The 23,248-nt window shown below is 48.8% G+C and overlaps 1 protein-coding gene and 1 long non-coding RNA gene across 2 annotated transcripts in view; one reads left to right on the top strand and one right to left on the bottom strand.

The window, feature by feature from the left end:
• Positions 1 to 20,181, bottom strand: part of LOC137141126 (zinc finger protein 250-like) — a 40,718-nt gene extending 20,537 nt beyond the window's left edge. Inside the window, exons 1-10 of the mRNA XM_067529974.1 lie at positions 20,111 to 20,181; positions 19,356 to 19,442; positions 18,592 to 18,813; positions 18,003 to 18,025; positions 16,033 to 16,148; positions 15,703 to 15,735; positions 13,520 to 13,608; positions 12,685 to 12,811; positions 3,427 to 3,540; positions 2,313 to 3,068 (exon numbers count right to left, since the gene is read on the bottom strand). Coding sequence (XP_067386075.1) covers positions 2,313 to 3,068; positions 3,427 to 3,540; positions 12,685 to 12,811; positions 13,520 to 13,608; positions 15,703 to 15,735; positions 16,033 to 16,148; positions 18,003 to 18,025; positions 18,592 to 18,813; positions 19,356 to 19,442; positions 20,111 to 20,161 — 1,618 coding nt within the window. The 5' untranslated portion in view covers positions 20,162 to 20,181. The remainder of the gene's footprint in view (positions 1 to 2,312; positions 3,069 to 3,426; positions 3,541 to 12,684; positions 12,812 to 13,519; positions 13,609 to 15,702; positions 15,736 to 16,032; positions 16,149 to 18,002; positions 18,026 to 18,591; positions 18,814 to 19,355; positions 19,443 to 20,110) is intronic.
• Positions 20,182 to 20,205: 24 nt separating this feature from the next.
• Positions 20,206 to 21,958, top strand: LOC137141147 (uncharacterized). The gene is made up of 3 exons (XR_010916556.1): positions 20,206 to 20,455; positions 21,368 to 21,439; positions 21,884 to 21,958. It is a non-coding gene; the product is annotated as an uncharacterized lncRNA (long non-coding RNA).
• The last annotated feature ends 1,290 nt before the right edge of the window (positions 21,959 to 23,248 follow it).

The following is a 23,248-nucleotide window of genomic DNA, read 5'->3' as shown; positions in this document are numbered from 1 at the left end:
ATTATTTTACATCAATATGTCAAAATTATATTAATTCATGTGGGATATGCCATGTCAGATACTGTTAGAAAGGATGTAATGCACTGAGAAAGATGGCAATACTTATGTTCATGTGTTATATCTGTGATGGAAGTTATGGACATATTTGATGTACCTCTGTTTCAAACCATGCTGTATAAGACACACCCCAGACAGAGAGGTGGCAGGACAATAGCCCACTTAATGGCCCATCAAAACCTTTACAGAAGCAAAGGGCCCAGGAAGAAACTAAAGACATACCTGAAGAGTTACCAGGATTGGCCCATGTGACTCTGGACTCCATTTGAGTTCTTGTAACATTCCACAAGACCACATGGCCAAGGCCAGAGGGTATATAAGGCCAAGCTAGAGAATCCATTTTGTCTTTGTTCCTGTCCAGCTGCAGACACTCACCTACCTCAGGATCTATTCATTTTGCAACTGAACCGAAGGACTTAGACCCATCCAGTACTGGATGTGTACCAAAGGAACTGTACAAGCCTGCAACTCCACAATTCTCCCAGAAACCTGAAGTATATGGACTTTTAATCATTTGTATGTATCTGATTGCGCTAATCCTTGAACATTTCTCTCATGGTTTCTTTCTTTCTTTTTACAATAAATCTTTAGTTTTATTTACTAAAGGATTGGCTGGCAACGTGGTATTTTAGGTAAGAACCAAACTCATATTGATCTGGCACTGTGGGTGACCCCTTGGGGTCAGAGGGAACCTATTTAGTAAAGAGCATAGAGTTTAAATAACTGGTCTCTTTACTGGACCTCGTGCAGATTTGGGAGCAAGAAGCTGAAATGCAGTAAAGGGGGCTGTGTGTATTTTTGTACTGGCTTCTGTGGGGATTCAGAAGTGCAGTTTGTGGCTGGTTGGGAAGCCTGACTTCAGTGTCACCCACCAGTGTTGGGAGAATCTGCTCTCTGTTTGCAGCCTGCCCTGACCTTGGCATTTTCAGGTGGCTACCCTGAGCACGGACGGGTCACACTTTCCTCATGTCATCAGAGAGGTGTGGGGAAAAGCAAAAATAAAGGAAGAAATTGATATTGAAGAAAATAGTTACTTGTCTCAAAGTCCCCAATAAATTTGAACAATATTCTGCCAGAGAAAACTAATATGCAGTTGTGTGAGCAAACAACCTTCAGGAAAGAGAAAAATCTATAGTGCAGAGTTATAAGACATTTTCTGTTTCAAACAGAATGAGATTCTAGACCAGGGTACACCTAATGACTCAGAATCAGGACCACAGGTTTTCCCATTGCATTGTCCTCTGATCCGCCATAACCTGTTTCACTCAGCATTGTCTCATTATTATTGAGTTGTCTTTAGCATTATTATAATGGTTTGTCTCAACTAGAAAACATGGAGTAGATTAGGACAGGTGAAGGGAAAACATGGTTACTAACCCAGACTGTTGTATTTGGGTCATGTCAGCCTACAAAACATAGCTGTGATTCTATATCTGGATAGCTCACTTGAGCTAACTACAAAAACTGCTAATTGACACAAGGCTCAGGCAGATTTTTCCACAAAGGAGCTACCTGAAGTCCTTTGTGTTTCTCCTACTTGGGGCTCATTCCTAGTAAGAGGGACTCATACTCCCATAACTCATAAAACAAAACATTTGATAGAAAGGGTTTTCTTTGGGGAATGTAGTTGGGATTGGTCCTGCTGTGAGCAAGGGGTTGGACTAGATTACCTTCTGAGGTCCCTTCCAACACTAATATTCTAGGATTCATGCTAAAGAATTGCAAGCTGCATAAAGTAATACTGGACCACTCACCTGAGAGATCACAATGAAGTAAATGGTACTAACAGCCTTAAAGGCCACATGTGGATTTTAGCAAAAATATTAAAGAAAACAACTTTTTTCTTAGCCCTGTACAAGGTTTCTATGCTGTTTATCTCCCATGTGAATTTTCAGATCATAAAAAAAGTGTTACCTTACCATCTAGAGCAGTGTTTCTCAACCTGGGGGTTTAGAGGGGTCGCAAGTGCAGAGCTGGTATTGAGGGTGGCAAGAAAGGCAATTGCCTGGAGCCACAGGGGCGCCATGAAACTAAGTTACATGCCTCAGCCCCGTGGGGGGTGGGACTCAGGCTTCAGGGGTACAGTAGTTTGGAAAGGTTAAGAACCACTGATCTAGAGGGTGTCTATCCTGTATAGATCTCGTGATGTCTTCTAAGGTCTCAGTGGTAAATGAAGTTTTTCCCACACTCACAACATTCAGAGGGTCTTTCTCCTTTTTTAATCTGATTTATCAGAAAAGATTTTCTATACTCACAGCATTCATAGAGACTTGTGCCTTTGTGGGTTCTCTGATGTCTAATAAGGTGTGAGCGTCGCGTGAAAGTTTTCCCGCACTCGCAGCATTCGTAGGGTCTCTCTCCTGTGTGGGTTCTCCGATGTATAATAAGCTCGGAGCGCCGAGTGAAGGTTTTTCCGCACTCACAGGATTCATAACGGCTTTTGCCTTGGTGGGTTCTCTGATGTCTAATAAGGTCTGAGCGCTGAGAGAAGGTTTTCCCGCACTCACAGGATTCATAGGGGCTTGCGCTCCTGTGGGTTCTCTGATGTCTTATAAGGTTTGAGCGGTGAGCAAAGATTTTCCCACACTCACAGCATTTATAGGGTCTCTCTCCAGTGTGGATTCTCTGATGTATAATAAGGATTGAATGGTTACTGAAGCTTTTCCCACACTCACAACATTTATAGGGTCTCTCTCCTGTGTGAATTCTCTGATGTACTTTAAGGTGTGAGCGTCGAGTGAACATTTTGCCACATTCAGGGCATATGTTTTTTCTCTCTCCCAGGAGGATTCTCTGCTGTGCAGTGGTTTCCTTGAGGTCCTTGTGATTTTCCTCACAACTGATGGATTTACCCACTTTCTCCCCTGGCTGGTTTTCTTGCTGCCTCTCCTCACGAATCCTGCTCACGTGCCCTTTAGTTCCTTGTGATAATCTGCCCTGCAGTTCCACATGCTCAGCATCTTTCTGCTGTGGATCCTGCTCCTTGTTCTCATTCAGCATCCCATTATGTCCTGAAAGTGAGAGAGAGAAACCTCAGAAGCAGGGAAGGAAAATGGGAGAAGAAACCTAAGTAGGTGCTGGAGAGATGGGGAAAATATCAGGAAATTAATTCCCCCAAACTCTCCCACATAGAGGGAGAGGTGGGCATCAACTCTGTCTCCACATCCCATCAAAACACTCAGAATGAAGGGAGGCTAGGAAGTGAGTGATTGCCATGTGTCGGACAGGATGGGGCGATATCTGCCCAGAGGATATGATACCTGCTGGGAGACAATCCTGAACTCAAAGAGCTCCCAAGGTCTTGATAGAGAATCCCAGATGTTTCCTTCAGGCACAGGCAGTATTTGAGTTGGTCTAGTGATTCCTCACCTGGGCAGGTTCCCTTCAGGATTTCTCTTTCTTCAGAGCCCTGGGGACCTGAGAACCACAGCTGTTCCCCTCGTTCCAGATGGGAGATCACATTAGGTTTGGAAACTGGAAACCCTGCTCAGATGAAAGACAACAGGTCAGATCAGGTGAATTCATGGAATATTTATCACAAGAACACGGCCTTTTTTCACCCCTGCTCATTTTAAAGCACTGCAATTCTGGGGTTAGGTTCCCAGATGCTCAAAGGTATCAGATATTCCGCTTATAAAGAGATTAACTCAACCGTACTTTGCTGATGCACACACAGCCACACACTCCTCTTTAAAGGGGTTCCTAAAACCCAGAGAAAATAACTCTCTATCACAGAAAGCCAAGGAGAAGTCGCTTTGGAACTGCTTCTTACCGACAGAGAGACCCAAAAGTAATGAGACAGTCATAGGGAAACTGGGACTGGGGAGCATGGGCTTGCAGGGCTCAATTAGTAAGGAATAGGAAGGAGCGGGGATACCAGTGAGTGCAGTATGTCAGAGCGATTAGATTTTGGCGCCCCTGGGACTAACCAGCTTGCTTCCATATATATTTGTTATAAATTTAATCGCTTGTTTTATTATAATAGGTTGATAGATTTGTATTAGAGTATTTTGGCTGTAACTCAAGAAACCTACAGGCCACATCCTGTATGATGAGCTAAGGCAAGTTAGCATACATATGTTTGGGACCTTTAGCCTAGATAAGTGATGATGCGCTAGGGGTTCTCAAAGTGAGGGTGGTGTCTCACGGGTGGGGGGGTTGCGAGCTATCAGCCCTCGTGCATGCCGATAAGGGTGGATGTCATTTTTGGGGGGTCATCACAGCCTGAAGTATTTTCAAAGGAGGTCCCAGCAAAAAAAGTTTGAGAACCCCTGGGCTAAAGCATAAAGTATATATACTGTATGTTTGTAATCTTTGTCCTAGATAAGTCAGGCTGCGTTAAGATGGGGGGATGCCTCAATTTATGCCCTTGGTAGACTTAACAGTTGCACCACAAAGAACATGGTTAGACCAGAAATAACAGACTGCCTGGAAAGAGTATGGATATGTCATTAATACGCACCAATATGCCAGCCTCTAGAATAAGTGTACCCAGATATTTTGTGGGTGAGGAAGGGAAGTTTGGACATGGAAGGAGGGCACATAGTGCTCAGGTCATAGAAAGGGCAATCCACCATGTTAGTCTCATTTCTAGTCCTATCGAAAGAGTTCTTTTAGTTCTAAGTTAGATCTTATAGTCTTTCTATAGCTCTTAGCTCTCTAGAACGTCCTAAATTCTCCAACTTCCCCTCAAGAATTGAGGAACCTGAACATCAGCATACAGGGGCAAAGTTAGTCCTTTGTCTCTTACCACCACGTTATCAAGGAAGGGTGTGAGTATATCAATCTAAAAAGCTTTATAGTATATAATACCACGTGCATCTCTAGAACAATATTACTACCTTTGTAATTCTGATTGATTATTATCCATTTGATTATTATCCTATTTTATCTCAATAAAAGTCCCGAAGGCTATATTTTGGTTCTCAGTGTGAGTGTCCTTGTCATGCATCCTGAGGGTCCTTGCAAAGTTCTGTGTAGCATGATTCTGGGACAAGAACCTTATTATCTTCTGATCAGATTAATTGGCAGGCCTATGATTCCATTCTATAAACAATAAGTTTAAGCACCTAAAATCAGGCAACAATATCAGGAAAGCACATTTTGAGAAGTTAGGGAAGAAAGTGAGTCAAGTGTAATGGGAAGGAGTATGAAAATCCCCCAGTGTATGGTGAAGGTTACTGAATGACAGAATCACAGATATGTGGGGCTGGAAGGGACTTCAGGAGGTCATTTAATCCAGCCCATGAATTCAGACAGGAACAAGTTAATCTAGACCATCCCTAATAGACATTTGTCTAAGGGCTTGTCTACACTGGAGTTTATGCCAGCAAAACTTTTGTCGCTCAACGGTGTGAAAAAACTACTTCACTGAGCAAGATAAATTTTGCCCGCATAAGTGCTAGTGTAGACAGTGCTATGTCAACAAGAGAGCTCTCCCGCCAACATAGGTAATGCCCCTCATTTAGGTGGTTTTCTTGTATCGGTGAGAGAGTTCTCTCCTGCTGACACAGAGCAGCTACACTAGCGCTTATGCCGGCAAAACTTATGTTGATCAGGGGGGTGTTTTTTTCACAGCCCTGAGAAATAAAAGTTTTGCCGGCATAAGTGCCAGTGCAGAGAAGCCCATAGCTGTTCTTTAAATCTCCCAGTGATGGGGATTCCACAATCTACCTTGGAATCCTATTCCAGATCTTATCTACTCTTGTTGTCACATCTTTTTCCCCTAATAGCTAATCTAAATTGTCCTTGCTGCAGATTAAGACTGAAAATGGTCTTTCAACCACTTCTGTACCCACTTTATAATACTTTCATCTACACCACATTTGCCTAGTTTCTTTATGAGAATGTCATGTGGGACTGTGTCAAAGGACGTACTAAAATAAGGATATAGCTAATCTGCTGCTTCCCTATAATTCCCTAGGTCAATAACCCTGTCTAAGACCTGTGTATGTGGTGTGAATAGGCACTGAACAGTGGAGAGAGAAGAAAAAGAATCAGAATATCTGAGAATATGCAAAACAAAGTGAAAGTGGACTCTAATTAAAATGGAGTGCAGGCTCCACCTCAGCATGAACTGGGAGGGATTCTTCTCTAACAGGCTGGATTCCACTGTAACTCTAGATTCCCCAAACCACTCCTCTCTTCCCCCCCATAACTCCATCTCCCCAATTACCAGTTGTCCCTTAGGCCACTCAAATTCTAAATCAGCACCCCGGAGTGACATAATAAAGCTGACCTAACCCCCTGTGTAGACTGCACTAGGTCAACAGAAGAATTCTTCTGTCATCTTAGCTAGCAACTCTTGGGGAGGTGGATTTACTAAAGAGATGAGAGAATCGCTCCCATCGCTCCGGTTAACATCTATGCTGAAGTGCTACTGCGGAGCAGCTGTAGCATTTGAGGAGTAGACAAGCCCTTAGCCCTATTTCTCCAGACCCCCCGTGGTGGAGTGGGAGCCTATTTTGTAATTATGATGAGTATCGTGTGGTGATTATAGCAGAGCGCCAGCTCTGCCATAGTTACAGTTCGGCACTCCTTTCTGTTTAAAAGTCAACTATTCTAACTGCTCTGAAATCCACAAGCCTGCTCAGATTGTCTTGACATTTGCTGCTCTCTATGGGCTCGGGGGAGTGTGGTTAGCAGTTTAAATTTAGTTATTTGAGCAAGGAGTTCCTGACATGCCCCCCACAGACTCCCTCCAAAAAAACTTTTTTTTTCCAAAATCACCTTGCTCGTACAACGTTTTGCACACACCGAGGATGAACGTGTGCTTCTGATTGGCCCTCAAAGGATCTCAATCACTTGGCATTTCTCTCAGCTAGTACATGACACCCACTGCCTCTCTGGGGAAGCAGTATTGAAAAAGCTAACTTTAAAATTTGGAATTTCAAATCAGCATGAGCTAAACTGATGAATCAAAGACCTGGAAATGTGCATGTGCAGGAAGACTAAGGCTCTGTTAACAGCAGAGGGTTTCTTGCAATCAGCTGTCACAGGGGGACCTGCTGTGGCCACTGATGAACCTGAGCTACATTTGAATTTGAGCCCTACCATTGACAGCTTCAGACACTGTGTGTTGAGCTTTTTCTTGCATTTTATAGGGGTTCCTTTGGGAAGATTTGCCCTGATACCAAACTTTTGGGGAAAACCCCCCAATATTTTAAAGCACTCAAATCCAAATGCTGATTTTCACATGACCTATGCTCGAAAGTTGTGCCAGTATAGCTGTGTCAGTTAGCTATGTGAAAAATTGCTTAACTAACTGAAACGGGGCAGGAGATGATAACCTGCTCACGGTCTCCCCAACTGTGGGCATAAGAACAAGGAATGTTTTCAAACTGGCAACTGAATGTCCTGAGAAGGCAGCAAAGCAATGGCAGCATACAAAAGAAGACAACGACTAACTGAAATAGCTATACCAGCAAAAGCGCTAGCACAGTTATAGTGGCAAAAAAAGCCCATTTAAAAAAAAATCAAGATAATGAAATGTTCATAAACCACATTAATGCACAGTTAAGGTTGCCCAGTGCTGTGTTTATACCCATTAGTAAATATGAACACTTTTGGTTCCTTCTTCCTGTATATTTGATTCATTTATATATTAACGATTCTTTAGAATCTATCTTCTATGAAGAGTATGTCTGAGCTCTAATGCCCAGAACACTAGTCCTTGACCAACAAGTAACCCTTCTTCTTCTTTTCCCTTAAGCTGTTTTTCCTGGTGAAGGTTGAAGCAGCAGCATGGAGAGTAGCGCGGTCCAGATGTCCCATTCTTCCGCAACAGGTTCCAGCTCCTCTTGGGGGATTCCCAGGCGTTCACAGGCCAGCCAGGAGATATAATCCCTCCAATGTGTTCTGGGCCAGCCTCAGGGCCTCTTCCCTATGGGATGTGCCCGGTATAGTTCCAAAGGAAGCCTACCAGGGTGCATCCTTATTAGGTGCCTAAACCACCTCATCTGACTCCTCTCGGTCCAGAGGAGTGGCGGCTCTACTCCAAAGCTCTTCCAAATAGCCCAGCCCATCACCCTATCTCGGAGACACAGCCCAGCCACCCTGTGGAGAAACCTTATTTCCACCACTTGTACCCGCAATCTTGTCTTTTCAGTCATTACCCAAAGTTCATCACCATAGGTGAGGATGGGTATGTAGATTGAGCTGTGAACCAAGAGCTTCATCCACAAACTTAGCTCTTGCTTCACCACCATGGTTCGGTACAGCACCCGCATCATGGCCACCACCGCACTAACCCACCTGTCAATCTCCCGCTCCCGCTTACCATCGCTCATGAACAAAACCCCTAGATACTTAAACTTATCCACTGAGGGCAGCTGCTCCCCCTTCACCTGAAGAGAACACTCCACTTTCTTCTAGGAAAGAATCATGACCTCTGATTTGGAGGTGCTGATTCTCATCCCAGTCACTTCACACTCAGCAGTGAACCATTCAAAAGTGCATCAGTCTGAAGCAACAAGAAGGACAATATCATTTGTAAACAGCAGAAATGCCACCTCCAAGTCCCCATATTGGATACACTCCCCAACACAGCTGCACCTTGATATGCTGTCCAGGAAGACCGCAAGTAGGAGTGGGAACAGAACACACCCTTGGTGGAGTCCAGTGCCCACCTTGAATGAACTCGACTTAAGGCCAAGAATGCAGACACTACTCTCCCGCCAGGAATAGAGGGACCGGATAGCACGTGGCAGTGGCACCGGCCCCTCATACTACTGCAGCACTTCTTTCTGAACATCTCGGGGAATGCAGTCATAAGTCTCCAGGTCTACAAAAGAAAGGTAGACTGGGTTGGCAAACTCCCACAACCTCCTCTGGTATCTGTGAAAGAGCAAAGAGCTGATCCGTTGTTCCACATCCAGGATGGAAACCGCATTGTTCCTTCTGAAGCCGAGGTTCAACTAATGGGCCTCCTCTCCAACACCCAGGCATAGGCTTTGCCGGGGAGGATGAGAAGTGTAATCCCCTTGTACTTGGAACACACCCTCTGGTCTCCTTTCTTAAAGATCAGGACCACCATTCTGGTTGCCAATCCCGAGGTACTGCACCTGCATTCCTGCAACACTGGAGATGCGCGTTAACCATGACACCCTGATTTTGTCCAGTGATTTCAACATCTCTGGGCAAATCTTGTCCACCTGCTCCCTTACTGCTGGGAAGGCACTTTACCACCATAGCGACCTCATCAACAGAAACAAATCTGATCCCATGGGGGTTTCCATCACTGCCTCCTGAAAGAAGGGCATGTCCACCGGGTGGAAGGGTTCCTCAAAGTGCTCCTTCCACCTCCCACCAATTTTCTCATTTGCAGTCAGCGTTTCGCCACCCTTGCTGAGAACACCCTGGACAATGTCCTGCCAATCCATCCTAAGGAGACAAATGGTTTATCAGAACACCATTGAGGCCATCCAGTAGTTGTTCTCCTTGGTCTTTCCAAATTCCTCCCAGGCCTGGGCTTTCACTTCAACAACCACCACAGCCCTCTTAGCCCACCGGTACCTCTCAGTCATTTCATGAACATTTCTCAGAAAGCCTCCTTCTTTGCCTTGACAGCTTTCCTCAACAGCGGGTCCTAGATCGCCACCATGACAGGTACCAACCGCCTTCAGGCCACAGCCTTTTGTGGCTGCCTCAACAATTGAGGTCCTGAACATGATCCACTCAGACTCAATGTCCACAACCTCACCCAGAATGCAGGAGAAGTTCTTCTGGAAGTGGAAATTGAAGTCTTTCATCACAGGATCCTCCAACAGACATTCCCAGGTGACCCACACTGATTGTTTGGACCGGCATCCCATGCGTCAGAGCCAACTCACCACCAAGTAGTGATTTGTTGACAGCTCTGCTCCTCTCTTCATCCAGGCATCCAGAACCCATGCTCTCAGGTCTGAGGAAATGACTATGAAGTTGATCATCAACCTTTGGCCCAGGGTGCTCTGGTACCAGGCACATTTATGAGCAATCTTGTGTTCGAACATGGTGTTTGTTATGGACAATTCATGAGTAGCACAGAAGTCCAACAACAGCTCATCTTTTGAGTCCAGATCAGGGAGGCCGTTCCTCCCAATCACTCCCCTCCAGGTATCTCCATCATTCCCCACGTGGGCGTTGAATTCCCCCAGTAGAACGACAGAGTCGGTAGGTGGCACTCTATCAAGCACCAACCCCACCATCTCCAAAAAGGTTGCGTATTCTGAACCGCTGTTAGGCACGTAAACAGACACAGCCATCAAGACTTTCCTCTCTGAGACCCAAAGTTTCATTGAGGCAACCCTCTTGTCTACCAGGATAAACTCCAACTGTAAAGCACCCAGCCCTGTGGGGACTTGTGAGAAGTCCTGGGTGGGTGTTGGGATACTCACATGGGGCCACTCCAGAGAAGGAAAGAGACCACACTCCATTGAGAAGTTTGTTTCCAGAGCCCCTGCTATGTGTGGAGGTGACACCAACTATATCTAGCCTATATCTATATTTTTCCATCTCTTCAACCAGCTCTGGCTCTTTTCCCTGCTAACAAAAGTCACGTTCCATGACCCTAGAGCCATCTTCCATTGCAGAGCACCAGTCCGCTCTGGTCCATCCCTCCTGCTGCCATTCTGGCATCGCACCCAGCCCGCACCCTTCACTTTGTGGGTGGTAGACCTGCTTCGTGGGTCTAATGTAATCTTTTGGGATGGAACCAGTTTATATGAGTGGCCCAGCCACCAGACACTCACCTAACACCGCGTCAAGATCTGGTGCAAGGGGTGAGTCCCAATATCCCTAATCCAGGAGAGGCTCATGTGGTCGATTTTGTGCCTTCATGAAAGTCTTAATGTGGATTGCTTTTAATCAGGAACCTTCCCCCAGTCCAGTTCACCTATGGCGATCTTACCAAGAGCCCTAAGTAATCCTAGTCAGGAATTTTATTTATTATGCTATATTTTAACAACCTTGGGCACATTCATGTCTATACAACTCCAGATGTTCACGGAAACCATCTCCTTAACATATATCTATAATGCTATATAAACATATATAGACTTGGGAAACTAATAAGGGATGATTGTTAAAGCAGATATTTCCTGTTGGGGAATCACCAGGGAAGAATGACTGTGGAATAAAAAGGACCCAGTGAGAGACTTTATCTTGAAAAATGGTTAGTCCTCCCAGCTGTAAATAATCATGCCTTCACAAATACGTCAGGTAAACTGAGAATGTATTGAAATGACATCACAATGTAAGTTTCTGGGAGAATATGCTTGGCAACGAGGTTTTCTTTATCCAAAACCCTATATATAATGATAATATGTGGGAATTTAGCTGAGGAAATGAAAACTGCATGTCCCTTCCAGATGGAAAAGAGACACAGATCCAGCTCTTGGTCTGAGAACAAAGGGTGAGAACATATCTATTACTTTCTGTACTCTGTATAGCTCTGTACTAAATCTCTGATTGAAAAATCTTAGATTAAATCATTCCAATTGAGCCTGTTATTTTGACAGCCTTGAGTCATTAACTCAGACTCGCAACAGCTGCCTCATGCCTTTCACTGCATAGACAGTGGCTAAAGAAACCTCTGAAACCAGGAAATGAAGAGTTGAAGTCCACAACACCTCTGCCAATTAATCTCAACTTTGCCCCAAGCCCCTAGCCCTGGAAATGGCAATAGCCACTGGGAATAGTTCAGTAAGGGTAGTGCAAAGGTACACCAACTATCAAGGGAAGTGGAGGATTTGCCACCTCCTGAAGACTTCAAGGCAAGACTGGACGCCTTTCTGCATGATGCTTTAGTCAAACAGAAGGTATTCAGCTCATTACAGCAGTAACTGAATAAAATTCTATGGTCTGTTATACAAGAGGTCTCCTTAGATGACCTAAGAGTCACTCCTGGCCTTTAAATCTATGACTCTATAATAGCTACGAGGAAGAACTAAAAGAACAAGCTGTGTTGTGTTCCACACACAGGAACACCAGCATGTATCTGCATGTGCTTGCAGCCGTGTGCACTGTGCCAGTTGTGGCTGTAATGGGATTGCAGATGGATGAGTTGGAGCAGCTTGGCAGAGCTGTGACTGTGCTATGAAGAGAGGTGCATGTGACGCTTGAAGGACCAAGTGTGCCTCATTTCAGTGCTAAGTGTTGTAGGGTGTATCAGTTAATATGCACCCGGGTATGTTCTGCCACGTGGATCGTCAGCACTCGGGTGACACACATGCCAGTTGTCTCCAGGGCTCAGGGAGGGGGACGCGGAGGCAATGCCTCAGAAGTAATCCTTGGGGGAGGGAGCAGGGAAGGTAAAGGAGTGGAAATATTTTCAGGTCTGAGATGGTTTGTGTGGAGTAGGCTCAGTGATACAGTGTTGGCCAAGTGAAGGCAGCTTCTGTTCTTTATGCCAGACCTAAACCCAAGTTTTGCCTTTGGAAAGGGAAGATGTTAGACTCTCTGCTATACGGCTCCTGTGCTCTGTTCCCAGACAGTTCTCTAGCAGGGGAGGGCAGACAGTTACCATATGAGTAACTGGCTTGTTGGGGTGTTGCTGAAACAGGACAGAGTGAAGGTTGCAATGTGGGGTGACATGAGCCTTAACTCTTCATTTCCCCTTCTAATAACCAAGGGGACAGGAATCCTCACCCAGCGAGGTCACATTCTCATAGGTCTCCCGCATGACGTCCCAGTAGAGGGCTCTCTGAGTGGGGTCCAGCAGAGTCCACTCTTCCTCAGTGAAACACACAGCCACCTCCTCGAAGGTCACCGGCCTCTGAAAGAGCAAGGGTCCAGCACTCAGCACCTGCTGCCCCCATCACCACCCCACTATTCACGGGGGAGCGGGGCCAATCCAATGGATGCTCTGGCAGGCTCACAGTCAGCAGAATCCCACCTGCACCCTGCTCAGAGCAGCCAAGAGGTGTAGGGGAGATAGAGAGAGCCCCTCATCCCGCCCAGCAGATGGAGGGGGCAGAATATTTTTATTCCTCACACACCTACTAGCCAGAGGCTGCTATAGGACATGGAGCCCCAAGCAGTGTCCAAGGACAGCTCCCTGGTGGGAACCCCAACCCCTCCTCACTGTCAGCAGCTGCATGTGAGGGGATAGGGCATCTCCACTAAGCCTCATTGGCAGGTGCCCACTTCGTATTTCATAGCAGCCTCTGGCTAGTGGGTTTAGGCTCCAGAACTGGCAGTCTGGTCATTTCTCCAGCCCTGTGTGGTAGCAGAGGGGAGACGCGGGGAGGGGGAGTTGTTTCCTATCCCATAAATAGGGTAATTTCTTCCCACAACCCCAAGGGGTCTATTACTAGAATCTAAGCCCCCAGGTGAAACAAGTCCAAGCAGGTTTGTCACATCCTGTCTCCCTCCTTTTCTCCACCCTGTGTATTTCCTGCCCCCTCCCACCTCCAGACTCAACTCCCTCCAGAAGCTCCCACCTTCTATGGGAACCCACCAGCAACTTTCTCATAATCCCTACCTGAGCCAGCTCCACTGCAGCCATTTCCCTTCCCCGCCCCCTGGGAGGCTGGGACAATCTGGAGTGAAATGTGGTTGTTATTCTTCCGCCTGTCCGGGTGAGAAGGGTGATTGGAGCAGTTTCATAACCAGCTTTAGTTAATTTCACAGCACCTTTGCCCCAGGCCCTTTTCCTGCAGAGGAATGTTCTAGGCTCTCAGACTGGCAAAACAATCAGTCACTTTATTGCAGTGCAGACCTAACTCTTCCTACCAGAGCTAAACCGACTGTGATCATTTAAAACCTGACATGGTCTCCAAGTGCAGCACATTCCCCCAGCAGGGTAGGACCTAGGCAGAGCTAGGGATTGGACAAAATCTATCCAGTCCTGAGATAATAACTGGAACTGAGCAGGTCTGGGAGCTTGTGAACTCTCTCCCCACTTATTTCTCCTCAGTTTCTCTCTCCTCTCCCTCTGGCTTGGGGACTTGGTTACTGTTTATTCATGGATGCCTTCACTATTCTACACTTACAAAGTCTGTGGATGATACCAAGCTGGGAGGGGTTGCAAGTGCTTTGGAGGATAAGAATAAATTTCCAAATGATCTGGACAAACTTGCGAAAAGCTCTGAAGTAAAAAGGATGAAATTCAATAAGGACAAATACAAAGTACTCCACTTAAGAAGGAACAATCAGTTGCACAAGTACAAAATGGGAAAGGACTCCCTAGGAAGGAGAACTGTGGAAAGGGATCTGGGGGGTCATAGTGGATCACAAGCTAAATAGGAGCCAACAGTGTAACACTATTGCAAAAAAAGCAAACATCATTCTGAGATGTATTAGCGGGAGTGTTGTAAGCAAGACACGAGAAGTAATTCTTCTGCTCCACTCTATGCTGATTAGGCTTCAGTTGGAGTATTGTGTCCAGTATTATACCACATTTCACAAAAGATGTGGACAAATTGGAGAAAGTCCAGAAAAGAGCAACAAAAATTATTAAAGGTCTAGAAAACATGACTTATGAGGGCGGCTTGAAAATACTGGGTTTGTTTAGTCTGGAGAAGAGAAGACTGAAGGGGACAAGTTAACAGTTTTCAAGTACATAAAATGCTGTTACAAGGAGGAGGAATAAAAAAATTTTCTCCTTAAACTCTGAGGATAGGACAAAAAGCAAAAGGGCTTAAATTGCAAGAAGGGCAGTTTAGACTGGACATCAGGATTAACAGCAAGATGGGATTCTTAAATATGGAAAAGATTTTTGAAATGTTGGTTATATGGGAATTAATTGTTCCTTGGCTCTGTTCAGATCTGCTATAGCAGCTAACTGCCTATTCACAGTAGCTTGATATAAAAAATAATGCCCTCTTCCCATTCCTAGCCAATAGCAATATAAGAAAATGAATGATTTAGTCGGCTGTTTCTCAAGTGGTGGTTTGCAACCCCAAGTGACTCATGACAGGCAATAAGATGGACCTTGAGACACTATCTGTTTTGTTATCATTTAAAGGAAAGAAATTCTTACTCTCCCACTTCCTGCCACTTTTATCTTTCAAGGTCACTATTCTCTGTCAGCCTCTTGAAACACACACATCCGAGTTATACGGGATCAGCCTTGGTGCACGTTTTATTCTTATTTTTACAGTAAATGTGAGGGGATCCCCCCAGAAAACTGACTTGAAATAAGTTACCACCAATGTGAAAAGTGTGCAATACTCTAACAGGCACTATAGCAGCTCTCTTCTCATTCAAATGATCCCAAATACAATATAGTGCTCTCTTCCCCTTCTTAGCCAGTCTGCACACAGGATCCCAGCCCTGTTTCTTCTTCAAGGGCAGTCCCAATTCAGGCTACCGCTGGGATCCAACCCCTCCTCACTCCTGAGACTCTGCTGCCCCCATGTGGTCATGTTCGCTCACTCAAAGCTGTCAGACTATTCAGTGTATGGATGTTTCATTCTTGTCTCATCTATTTCACACTATTGTGTTCTTTTTTCCAAAGGGAAACACACCACTGAGATTGGGATTCACTCTGAATCCTCATCAGACCGCACAGCAGAAGTGAATCTGCCAGTCACGGGGCTCACCCTGCTTCACATTGTTCCACCACTTCCAGGCACACACGGGGGCTGGAGGCCGTGATCCCATGTCACTAATATGGTTATTGGTCTGAAATCCCCCCATGGCCTGTCAGAGACAGACACATACCTGTGTTTCTCCCCAGCTCCAGGCGCAGAGTTTCTAGGGGAAGGAGAGGACAGGAGAAATGAGAATCCAGGCTCTTGCACTCATGGGGTTGTTCTTGATTATTAAAATAACTGCTGTTCACTCTGAGATGGTGACACAGCCTGAAGCCAATAATGCTGTTGCTGCAGACAGAGCCAGCCTCACAGGGTTACTCTCATGGGGAAGGGCGACTCAGTGAGCCGGGCTGTGAAACGGGGCTCCGGCTCTGTGACCTCACTTGAGTCCCCGACTCCTCCCCAGGGCACGGGTCACTCTAACGAGGGGAGACACCACCCCCAGACTCCCGTTCACCTTTGAATCCCAGCAGCACCTGCCGCAGGATGACATTTTTCAGAGAGAAATAGCTGAGTCTCTTCTCCAGCTCCACAAACCCCAGCTCTGGCTTCTCCGATGTCCCGTCCTTCATGCTAGGGAAAGGAGGAGGGGGTGAGAAATGGGCCTGATCCCCAACCCCTGAGCCCAGCAACCCTCAAACTCCAGGAAAGCTGGATCTGAGCTTTGTAACCTAAGATGGTCATGGTTATGGTTTAGGACTTGATACAGTGCTCCAGTCACAGCACGACACCTACGGCTCTCAATGGGACACCCAGGCACAGATATCAAGGGGAGAGGCTGCCCTTTGTACAGGAAATAAACTTTTAGTTATTTGTATTTATTCAGTCCTTTACTGACACATTCAGGATCACACACTGGGAGAGCTGCTTCCTCTCGCACCTGGTATGGCTCCTGCTATTTCTACTCTTTGTTTGCCTTCCTTTCCACCCTCATTTCTCCATTTTTCTCTCTTCTCTTCATTGTCTTTGGCCTTGTCTACACTCAAAAACCAAGTCGACAAAACATAGGTCGACTTACAGCCTCTGCAGTAACTGCTGCGGTGGCTGACGTTCACACCACTCTCCTTGGGTCGGTGGAGTGCGTTTTCACTAAAAGCACTTCCACGACCTAAGAGGGGCCGTGTCAGCTCAGAGACTGGGCTCTTAGCTCAACAGCCTGGCGCCCGGGGGGCTGTCGTCATCCCCCCATCCCTCTTCCCACCAGGAGCCAGCCCTGGGCTTCTGCCATCCTCACTGGGAGCCAGGGGCAGCCACCAGGGGCTTCCCTCCTCCCTGTTCCCAGGGGGAAGCAGCCGTGAGGAGTGGGGTCCAGCTGCCCCACCGTCTCACCCCTCCTCTCCCCACCAGGAGCTGGCAGCCTTGTCAATTTCCTGGCTCTGCGAGAAATTGACAAGACTGCCAGGCTTGGGCTGGAAGGGAGAGAAGCTGCCTAGGTCTTCTCCCCTCCCGACCGTGTCTTCCCCAGTCCCTGCTCGCAGCCCAGAGGTAGGCTCCAGCCACCCAGGATTGCAGAAGCCTGGGCTTCGTGCCCCACTCCCAGGCCCCAGAGGGAACCAGCAGCTCAGGGCTTGGGCTTTCTTGTCAATTTCACCACTCCCGGAGAGCGGTGAAATGGACAAGAATGGCAGCCCCACCACCCACGTAAAGGGACGCAGTGTCTACATTGACACAGTGTCGCCCTAGCTATGCCGACAAAAGCCCCCACCTCTCGTTGAGGTGGCTTTATTTTGTTGAAAATAAAACAGGGCAGTTTTGTGGGCGGGGGAGTGATTGCAGTGTGTACACCACCACTGTTTTGTCGATAAAAGCTCACTTTTGTCAACAAAACTCTCTGGCGTAGACCAGGCATTAGTGTCTCTCCTGCTCTTCCCTCCTTACGGAAACTCCCTATTCCCACCCTTCAAGGGCTTCACTCCCCGCCCCCGGTCCCACTCCACCTGCTCAAGGGATCAGCCATGGAACATTGAACGTTGACATTAAAGTCTCATCATTTCAGCTGATGCACCAATGGGACGAACAGAGGACAGGGGAGTTCACAGATCTCGGAGCCATGGCTTCAGGCCACTGGCAGACTCAGAAAGGCAACAGCGTCTCCATCTGCATCGGGGAGGGTTTCTTTGCTGCCATGAGGCCTAGGAACTTACTATAAAGTTGAAAGCTGAGGTGCTGCACACTGTGAATATGTGATATGCCACATAAATACCTGACAGGACAGGTCTGCTCCATGTCTGGTAGCCCTGGTGTGACCTCACTAGATGTCAGAGAGTAACCGGCTCTTCCCCTTGCTGAGGCAGCTGCTAGGGAAGACGTGATTGCAAATACCAACCCAGAGCGTCACACTCCTTGGGCCAGGGGAAGCTCTATATTTAGTGCAGTTTCCAAGCATAACTGAGCACGAGGGGGAGTGTAATGGAGCCAGGGACTTACCTTCCCTCAGTGCTTCCAGCAGCCTGGAGAGGGAGAGAAAGAAGAGGCAAGTTAAGGGCGGTGTCCCAGTCTGGGAAGGCCTCCTGCTCCACAAGGCAGCCACCACTGAAGTCTTGGGGGTTTGGGGAATTTCAGACACTCAGATTCATGTTTAGAGAGGAGCTGCCCCTCCCCCCCCTCCAAGGATCCCTGCTGGGACATCGCCATAGGGGAAAGTTTCTGCCCAGGCACTTTACAGGGAAAAAATACTTATCTGCCTGGAGAGTGAAATTTCCACCAGTGCTGAGAGACCCACAAGCCTCCTACTCCATGAAACCCATCAACCTGGGGTGATGTGGGGCCTCAGACCTGGCTCGGGGCCTCAGCATGGTAGGGAGCGGATGTCAACCTCCACCCCAAATGCAATTAAGACATTTACAGGGCATTTCCTGTGTGACCTTGGCAGGGCTCTGCCCCTTCCTGAACCTCACTTTCCCCATTTGTAAAATCGGGATTTTGCCCTCACCCCCCTTTATAAAGTGCTTTGGGGTTTAGGCCTGAGACTGCGATAAAAATGCTGAATATTATGATTGCAACAACATGGTCTGACCTGCACAGATCGGCTCAGCAGCTGCTGCCCCTTCTCTCCTGCCATCTCACTGAGTAGGGAAATCTCCTGGGACAGTTTGGAGAGGCCCTCAGCCCTTCTCTTGACAATGGCTCTCTCTATCTCTTCCAGCTGGGACAGCAGCAGCTGCTCCTGCTCCTCCAGAAACTCCCGCAGCTCCCTCCACTCCCTGATGATCTTCTGTCTCTCAGCTTCTGTCTCTTTCTGCAATCACAGGGAAATGGCAGATTGGTAACGGGGGAGAACCACAAATGTCCCTCCCGGCAGATGGGGGAGTTATTGACCAGATCACAGGGACTCTTACAGTTGGGGATGGGAACTTCATTTCAGCCTGGAAGGGTGGAGGGATCATGGCAGGGGTGAGCTGTACGTCGCTAACAGGAGGGACTTTTCTCCCCAAAACTTCATCAAACTGCCCTGGCCAAACTCTCCATCTCTCCACATTTCCTCTCCTTCCTCCCCATCTTCCCTAGGTGCTAGAAAGGAACCCCTATCCCCATGACATCCAAACAGCACATGGGCAGGGTCTCTGGCCTATCACACAGACTGACACTCTCCTGCACAGCAGCCTTTTGCACCCTAAGGGCATCGTGTCACCCACATGTGTCAGACCTTGCGCTCTCCCTGGGCTCCAGCGGGGATGGTTTCCTGGCTGAGGCTGGCAGGACGGGCCCTGCACTCACCATGTCACTCAGGGCGCTTGGATCCCAGGCCAACCTGAGGGGCAGGGGGCTCTGGGCACCTACCAGCAGCTCCTCGCTTTGCTGCTCCTCCTCAGTTTTGGCTGCTTCTCTCTCTTTTCGTAGAGGAGCCAGATGCTCTCCCGGTGCTTCCTGGAAGAAGCAGGGGATGGAAGTTACAAATTGCTACAAACCGCCTCTCAACTGCCCGATTTCAGGGTCCATCTGGCCCTTTAGACTCCCAGGCAGTGTCCCTGGGACTTGCTTAGATTAGTTTTTCCCCAGGCCTAGTTCAGCCTCAGTGAGGAAGATCTGAGAGGAGCTGGTGAAAGGGGGATCCGGTTTTCCAGACAAAACACAGACAACCGCCCTCCCCCCCCCATGGTGAGGTGACGGGGTGCAGCTCAATCCCCCAGCTCCCAATGTCCCCTGGGCCCAGCCACCTCCCAAGCCACCACCATCAGACATTCCCCAATTCCAGCCTCCCCCCCCAAAGTACCGGATCTGAACATGGCCCCACCCCAGCCCCAGCTCTGCCCCCCACAAACCGGGCTCCGGGCCCCTCCGGCAGCTCCCGGGCCAGCCGCTGCCTGTCTCTGTCGCCCCGACCCTGCTCCTCCCTGCCCAGCCGGGGACCCCCGCCCTGCCTCCCGCACCCCCTCTGCGGCCGCGGGGAGTCCGGGCACCCACCCGGGGAGGGGGCGAACCAGGCAGGCGGGCCCGGCCCGGCCCCTCCCGGCCGGAGCGTGTCCGCCCCACGCGTGTCTCCGGCCACGTCGCCCCCCCCGGGACCGCCCGCTCCCCTCTGCCCCCGGACCCACCGCGCCGCAGGGCCGGAGCAGCCTCCGCGCTGCGCTCCCAGCCCAGGACATGGCTCGGCGGCTGCGGACACACAAAGGGCTCCTGGGCTGGGAAAGCTGGGGGGGCAGGAAGAGGCGGCTCCTACCCAGACTTGGCCCTGCCCCCGGCGGGCCCCTCGCAGGGTGTCCGTGACGCTCGGGGACGCCGCCGGGGAAACCCTGCTCAGCCCCCGGCTGGGACACACACGCGTCCCTCTCCCCAGCGGGATGGGCCCCGCCTCTGTCAGCCGGTGCAGCGGCTCCGGGACTGGGAGACACGCGGGGAGCAGGGATGGGGCCAGGCCGGCCGGGGAAAGCCCCTGTCCGGTGAGCGCTGCAGCCGGGAGCAGCTGGGTGGGTGTTGAGGACCCAGGGGGCTGGTGGGGCCGGGAGAGGGACGGGAGGCAGGGAGAACAAAGGGATCAGACTCTGGCAGCTCCTGGCTGGAGAGCTCTGGAGTACCGGGGGCTGCCATTTGTCTGGAGCCGGGCTGCGCAGCTGCTGAATTCCCCGCCGGGTCTGTGCTGGGGAGAGACCTTCATTAACCCCTCAGTGCCCCGCCGGGAGGGGGGACTTTCTCCAGCTGGAACTAGCCCCCCAGAGCAGCCCCGGGCTCTGCGACCCCAGCCCGGTAACTGAGAGGCACCTGGGGGCAGATGCTAGGGACAGGCAGGAAAGAGACTCTGCACAAGGGGGACCCCCGGGGGCTCAGCTCTGCAGCCCCTGAGACTCTGCTCCCTGCTCGGTAAGAGCTCGGGGCCCCGCTACCGACAGGGGAGCCGCTGGCAAAGCTCCTGCCAGGATCTGCTCCAGGAGCACAAGGCGGGGTTCTGGTGGGGATGGAGACCGGGCCCCAGCGGGGTTTCCCCTTTGTGTGTCTGGGCCGCAGGTGTCAGGGAGGGCGGGAGGAAAAATGAGCCAGAAATGCAGGGAGGGGAAGACAGTGCGAACGGGGGAGACTGAACTGTCTTCCTGCAGGCAGGAAATTCCAGGGGGAAAGAGCCGGTGACGGGAGGGGGTGATAAAATCCTCTCTATTTTTCCACTTTCTTCTCGAATAACGATAAAATTATTCCCAGTTCTCCCCCTGTACAGTGTAACTATCATATATGTATGTAAAATCCATGTCACTTCCCCATTTTTCTCATGTTACTGACCCTTTCCCCATTCTCCTCCTCAGAAATTACCCCATTTTCTCTCTGATTTTCTATTCTCATTTAAAAATCTCCCCACTGCCTAGGAGCCTTCCTGTTCCCTCCTCTCTCCCCTGGCCCTCTTCAACCAGCCTTGCAAAGGACTCCCTGCTGCCCAGGTGAGTGGTGCTGGGGTGGGGAACCATCGCTTTCTGCTTGTTTATTGATCATTCACATATCCTTTATCCTGAATCCAGGGCACAACAGCCTCCCCGCCCACCTCTGCTGCACAGCGTGTGGCCCTGCTGTGAGGGCATTCCCTATGAACCCTCCCTTGCAGAACCAAACCCATTCCCAGAGAGAACGCTGGGAAGGAGAGGAAAATCTGCTTTCCATGCAGCTGTGAGGGCGTGGGACACTTTGGGAAAAGCAGGCCTCTGGGTGTAATATACAGGAAGGGCTCCCTAGCTCAGTGGATGGGTGTGTACATTGCTTCCTGGATTCCATCCCTTGTGTGTCCAGTTTCTGTTGTCCTGCCCAGCTGTGACGATCTGCTGGTTAAGGCGTTGGACTCAATATCTAGTGGGGTTTCCCTGCACAGTCTCAGTTCCTGTTCATTGCAGGAGGCAAGCGCCAGTCACATGGAAGGTCAGAGGGGTTTGTGCTCCTAAATCACCTTGGCGCTATTGAGATTCCTGTCCCCTGTGTCTCTTGGGATGATGGGTCGATGATGAAGGAGAAGGCGGAGACCCCTGAGTCCTAGAAGGAAAGGTTTCATCAGCACAGACTGAGTGCCCTGGATTGGGCACCCCTTCAGCATTGCTTTGTCCAAGGTTCAAAAGCTGTGTGCTCCAGTGATACATCCTCTGTGCTAGAGATGCTGAAGTTCTGGGGATTTCCCCTTTTTAGTTTGGTTGGTTTGGGTTTTTGGGAGGGTCGGAGGCACTCATCCCTTCTCATCATTTCATACAAATTTGCCTTTGGACTGAAATTTCCCTTATGGGGTCGCAACCAGATTTGCTCCTCCCCTTTTGTTGAGGGGGTAACTTTGGGAACATAAGAACAGCCATACTGGATCAGACCAACCGTCCATTTTGCCCAGTGTCCTGCCTTCTGACAGTGGCCAATTCCAGATGCCTCAGAAGGAACAAACAAAACAGGACAATTATTGAGTGATTTATCCCCCGTCATCCACTGCCAGCTTCTGGCAGCTAGAGGCTTAGGACCCTGGCAGCATGGGGTTGCATCCCTGATCATCTTGGCTAATTGCTTTGATGGACCTATCCTGTATGAATTTTTCTAATTCTTTTTTGAACCCAGTTATAGTTTTGGCCTTCGCTACATCCCTTGGCAATGAGTTCCACAGGTTGGCTGTGCGTTGTGTGAAATAGTTTCCCATAAAGACTCATTTTCTCCTGTTGACTGGTTATGAACTGGGTCACATCCCCTCTGATGTGTGCAGATTATAGAATCTCTGGCTTTTCCTAAATGCTGTATGGGGTGAGTTCCTGAGAAAGTTCAGGGGCAGTGAGAGCCCAAGGGGAATGGCAGAGAGAGTAGAGGAGGGAAATACGAAGGGAGGGGAGAGAAAGGGACAGGGAACAGAAAGAAACACTCAGTGACTGAAGCCAAAAGGTCGTCCCAACTCAATCCTGCTCATCCTGGCTGTTCAGTGAGAGAGTAGCTGGTTTTCCATGGCATAAAGCCTTGAATTTTGATTCAGGCAACGTGTGTCCAAATATCAGTGGGATCTTAACATCCTGATCTCTTTTTCTCCTCCCTTTTATCATTAATTATTATTTTGAAGTGTTTGGCTTAACTGTGATCTTCTTATATAACTGTATTACGTTTGACTTATTTTTATTTTTCCTTCACTCCCCTCTCCCTGTTGTTTATGTCATTGTTACTGTAATACAAACGAATCTGCAACAACAAAAACTGACACAACATTTTATTTTCCCCCTTTCTCCCCATCATGCATGAGCATA

The sequence above is a fragment of the Emydura macquarii genome, unplaced genomic scaffold, assembly GCF_026122565.2.
Source record: "Emydura macquarii macquarii isolate MOO-44397 ecotype Brisbane River unplaced genomic scaffold, CSIRO-AGI_Emac_v2 contig_3004, whole genome shotgun sequence".
NCBI classification, from domain to species: Eukaryota; Metazoa; Chordata; order Testudines; family Chelidae; genus Emydura; species Emydura macquarii.
This window is presented reverse-complemented; position numbering and strand designations above follow the sequence as displayed.